Source organism: Ailuropoda melanoleuca, chromosome 5, assembly GCF_002007445.2.
Source record: "Ailuropoda melanoleuca isolate Jingjing chromosome 5, ASM200744v2, whole genome shotgun sequence".
NCBI lineage: Eukaryota > Metazoa > Chordata > Mammalia > Carnivora > Ursidae > Ailuropoda > Ailuropoda melanoleuca.
The window spans coordinates 31,511,112-31,515,444 of record NC_048222.1 but is presented as its reverse complement, the minus strand read 5'-3'; the positions used below and the strand labels follow the sequence as shown (position 1 = coordinate 31,515,444).

Genomic DNA, 4,333 nt, shown 5'->3' with positions numbered 1-4,333 from the left:
ACCTAATTTCAGGTGGTGATAAGAGTTACAAAGACAAACAGAAAAGAAGCGGCTGGAGAGGAACAGGGGGTATTTTAGATGAGGTGGTCAGGGAGGGCCTCTCTGAGGAGGTGAAGGTTGAGATGAGCCCTAAGGAAATGAGAGAAGGAGGCATGCTGGTATCCCAGGCAGAAGGGCTCCAAATAGAAGGAACAGCAAGTGCAAAGGCCCTGAGGCATACTTTGTGTGAAGGACAGCAGGGAGGCTTGTGTGGTTGGAGCTGTGTTAAGAGGAGCAGGGGGGCAGGGATAGTTCAGGAGAAGAGATTAGGGAGGTGAAGAATCCAGAATGTACAGGGCCTTGTAGGCCATGATAAGGGCTTCGGCTTACTCTGAGTGAAACGGAGCCAGTGAGGAGGTGAGAGAGGTGAGTAACACGATCAGGTTATTCTCGAAAACAAGTGGGTCCCTTTATTGCATTTGATCACACATTGACTCATCCCTCAACAAGTACTTACCATGCAGCAGTGCCAGGCCCCGCTCAGGTTTGGAGACACTGATTCACACACGGCTGCACCCTCCGGGGGTGACCCCTGCTCTGGAGCGGTGAGCTAGGAAATCCTACCACCCGGGACTACCGATGCCAAGCCCGTGGGAGGGGCCGGGGGCTGTGGGCACCAAAGGGGCGCTCCTGGCACAGCCTGGACGACTCATAGGCCATGCGCCCGGGATGAGTTACTGCTCTGTGTGCAATGGGACCATCCGTCTTCCCTTGCGGGATTAGCGTGTGGACAGACTGTGGGGCCTAGAGATATGGCCACGTGAAGCGTGTGACGTGCGCAGACAGGACGCACTTGCAGAGCACAAGAAAATCACCTCCCTCCTCCTGGTCACTCTTTGTATATAAATTGCTGGGGCCATCGGAGCCCAGGATCACGGGGAAAGGGCCCTTCCCCCTCCTCTGGGCAAGCTCACAGTCAGATTAGCCTCGCACCAGCCATTCCCAATCTGCACATCACAAGAAATTTGGTACTGATTATACACAAGTTTGGGACTTATTTACTTCTTATGATTTTATAGTAAATTCGAGCTGATTCATGGCTGTCCCTATAATTCAATACCCCTCTGACTTGCATTCCCATATGCTTTGAGTGAGAACCAGGTGGGGTCCTGGCCTGGGAAGAGGGAAGTTTCCAGAACCAGTGACCCATATTGCCTCACCTTGGGTGCCTGGGGGAAAGCGTCTAGAGGAGATGCCCACCTGGCAGGGGAATCAAGTCTCAGAGCCGCTGCCCCAGGGGCCTGAGGGCATCTTTACTGTGCTTGACACTGTTGCTTCTGTCCGGGCTTATTTCTCAAGCTGTGTTCCACAGAACACTGGTTCTCTTGCATGAATTTTGGGAAACTGCCTACTCTGAGTCCCTTTCAGAGAATCCCAATGGCCTTTGGGGTATTCAAAGCTCTGATAAGTCCTGCAGCAGAGAGACTGGTTTAACTTGGTTCAACCCAGTGTTTCCAAAGCTTTTTGACCATGAAGACAAGAAAGTCTGTGTGTGTGTGTGTGTGTGTGTGTGTGTGTGTGTGTGTGTGTGTGTGTTTAGCTGTAACACTGTTACCAAGCAGAACATGTTTTCTTGGGACTTTAAGTAAAGACAATCTTCCTGGTTCCCAGGCTAACACAGATTCTAAGGCCTGCTCCCAGAATCCCAGAAGGTCAGAGGGAGGGCCTGGAGTTTGGGAACTTCTCAGAGGAGATGGGGTAGGAGAGGTGGAGACCTTCAGTTGCTCTGGAAAGAAGGAAGGGGTGTGCCACGCTGGGAAGAGAAACCGCAGAGAAGAAAGGAGGGCGTTCAGAAATTCACGGCTCCAAGGTTGACGTTGTGTTCCCTTGTTGGGCTGAGAGGCGTGTGTGACCGAGCTACGGGAGGGCAGGCAAAGAAGGGAGAGGTCCCTGAAAGGCTCTCCTGGCCTCTGGGCCCCCAACCCGGCTGCAGCGTTCTCCTCTCCTCACCCCCATTCGCTCCCTAGGCCTTCAGGATTAAAGACCCCGGGGTTGTCATTCTCTGGGTCATTCCTCTACCCACTTCTCTGCGTTTGGAATCCCTTTACCGACCTCTTGTCCCCTCACCTCAAATGCCCCTGAATTAATAAAAATAAAATGATGATAGTAATAGTAATATGCACTTACNAAAAATAAAATGATGAAGCGCCAGGCATCCTTCTAAGCACATTGTATATGTTATGTTTATCGTTGTAACAACTCTACGAAGAAGGTACAATCATTATCCCATTTTCCAGATGACAGAACAAAGTCATAGAGCAGTGAAGGGACTTGCTCAAGGTCATACAACTAGAAAGTGGCAGAATCTATAGGGATCTGAGCCCCAAGGTGGAATGGGAGCACCAACCTAGTCACCGTTTTAGTTGCGTGTAACCTTGGCTGGGCCACCCGCCCTCTCTGGATCTCAGCCTCCCTACTGGTAAAATGGAGGGGACAGGCTATAGCGTCATTAAGGGTCTTCCCGCCTCTCTTGACTCTCGGCCCTCTCTCCCATCACCCGAACTTCTCAGACCCCCGCCAGACCCCATAGGCCTCCTGGGGCCCTGTCCTGGCCCGGATGGACACGCTCCAGCGCCATTCTGGCCCCACCCACAACCCCAGGCGGCCTGGCTGCCACCCGCCTGCGGAAGAGATCCCTGAGCCCCGCCTGGAAGGGGCGGGAGAGGTAGAAGCAGAGGATGGGGCTGACTGCGCAATTGGAGTAGGCCAGGATGGTGCAGAGACTGGAGGCCACGAAAGCCACTGGCGTGGCAGGCAGGCCACCCACGGCTGCCACATAGCCCAGCACGGAGCAGGGCCCCCACATCAGCACAAAGACCACCAGCACCACAAGGACGAGCCCTGTGTTCTCCTGGTGCTCCTGGATGCTCTCCCCACTGGGGCCGCGCGGCTGTGTCCACATGAGCCAAGCAACGTGGCTGAAAGAGCAGCCCAGCCCCAACATACAAGGCAGGAAGGCCAGGGCTCCCAGCAGGGTGAAGTAGCGGGAGGTCTGGGCGGGGCTCAGGAGCAAGAGGCAGGCCCGGGCCCCTGCTGTCCCCTCCTCCGCCACCACTCTTTGGAACAGCCAGTTGGGCAATGACGCAGTGAGGCCCAGGACCCACATGGCCCCGCAGAGCAGCAGGCGGGCGCCCCGGCCCGAGGGGAGGGCCAGCTCAGGCCGGGCCACCGCCACGTGGCGCAGAAAAGCCGTGGCCACCATGCTGTAGAAGGTACAGAACATGGTGGCATTGTTGGCGGCCTGGCTGGTGGTGCAGATGACAGGGCCCAGCCACCAGTCGGGCCGCAGGAAGCTCAGCAGCAGCACGGGCACCACGCAGGCCAGGAAGAGCAGGTCGGACAGCGTGACGTTCACCATGAGGCTGCCAGTCAGGGCGCGGAGCGGCGCGGGGGCGCCGGAGGCCCGGCCCACCACCAGCAGCATGAGCGCGTTGGCCGGCAGCCCCGCCAGCAGGATGAGGCCGCAGAGCCCGGCGAAGACGAGGCGGAGCGGTCGCTCGGGAGTGGCGGCGGTGAGCGTGGCGTTGGGCTCCGGCCCCGGCTCCATTCACCTGCTCCGGACACGCAAGGCCGGCGTCGGCACCAGCCCGAGGGCCCCCTTCCTCTTTCCCGGTAGAGCCCCGCTCCTTTCACAGCCCGCTGCGTCCAGTGCCCAGTGCGGGTCCGTGGCGGGCGTTAGTCACGTGAGACCTCACAACAACCCGCCGGGACCCGCTCCATCAGCGCCCCGGGTTCGAATCCCGACTCTGCTACTTTGTAGCTCCGTGACTTTGGGAAAGTTACCCAGTTTCCCTACCTCAGTTTCCTCGACTGCGAAGAAGGAAGGAAAGAAAATAAAACAGATGTCAACAGTAACTGCTCCAAAAGGGTGAGGTTCAGGTCATTTTCATTTTCCTCTTTGTAACGTCTTTATTTCTACAGTTTCTGCAGGGAGTACAGATTGAATCTGGGGTGTGTGTGGGTGTGCGCGTGTGCGCGTGCGCGTGTGCGCGTGCGCACGCACACACATTATTTTTTTGGAGATTTTATTTATTTATTTAGCGAGTGGGGGGAGGGGCAGCGGGAGAGGGACTGAAGCCGACTCCCTGCTGGAGTGCGGAGCCCCATACGGCTGGATCTCATGACTCGGAGATCGGGACCGGACCCGAAATCTAGAGGTGGACGCTCAACCGACTGAGCCCCTAGGTGCCCCTGTATATACGTGTGTGTATTTATTTATTTAAATAAAACCTTGCCTGCCTATGAAACAGGCAGATATTAATTTGAGGTTCAAGCAAGAAAGTGGATACACAGC

The 4,333-nt window shown here is 56.2% G+C and overlaps 1 protein-coding gene across 1 annotated transcript; it reads right to left on the bottom strand.

Annotated features, from left to right (window-relative positions):
* Positions 1–2,200: 2,200 nt before the first annotated feature.
* Positions 2,201–4,327, bottom strand: LOC105235432 (galanin receptor type 1). The gene has a single exon (XM_011218589.3). The coding sequence runs from the start codon at positions 3,584–3,586 to the stop codon at positions 2,546–2,548; it is 1,041 nt and encodes a 346-aa protein (XP_011216891.2). The 5' UTR covers positions 3,587–4,327; the 3' UTR covers positions 2,201–2,545.
* Positions 4,328–4,333: the final 6 nt, after the last annotated feature.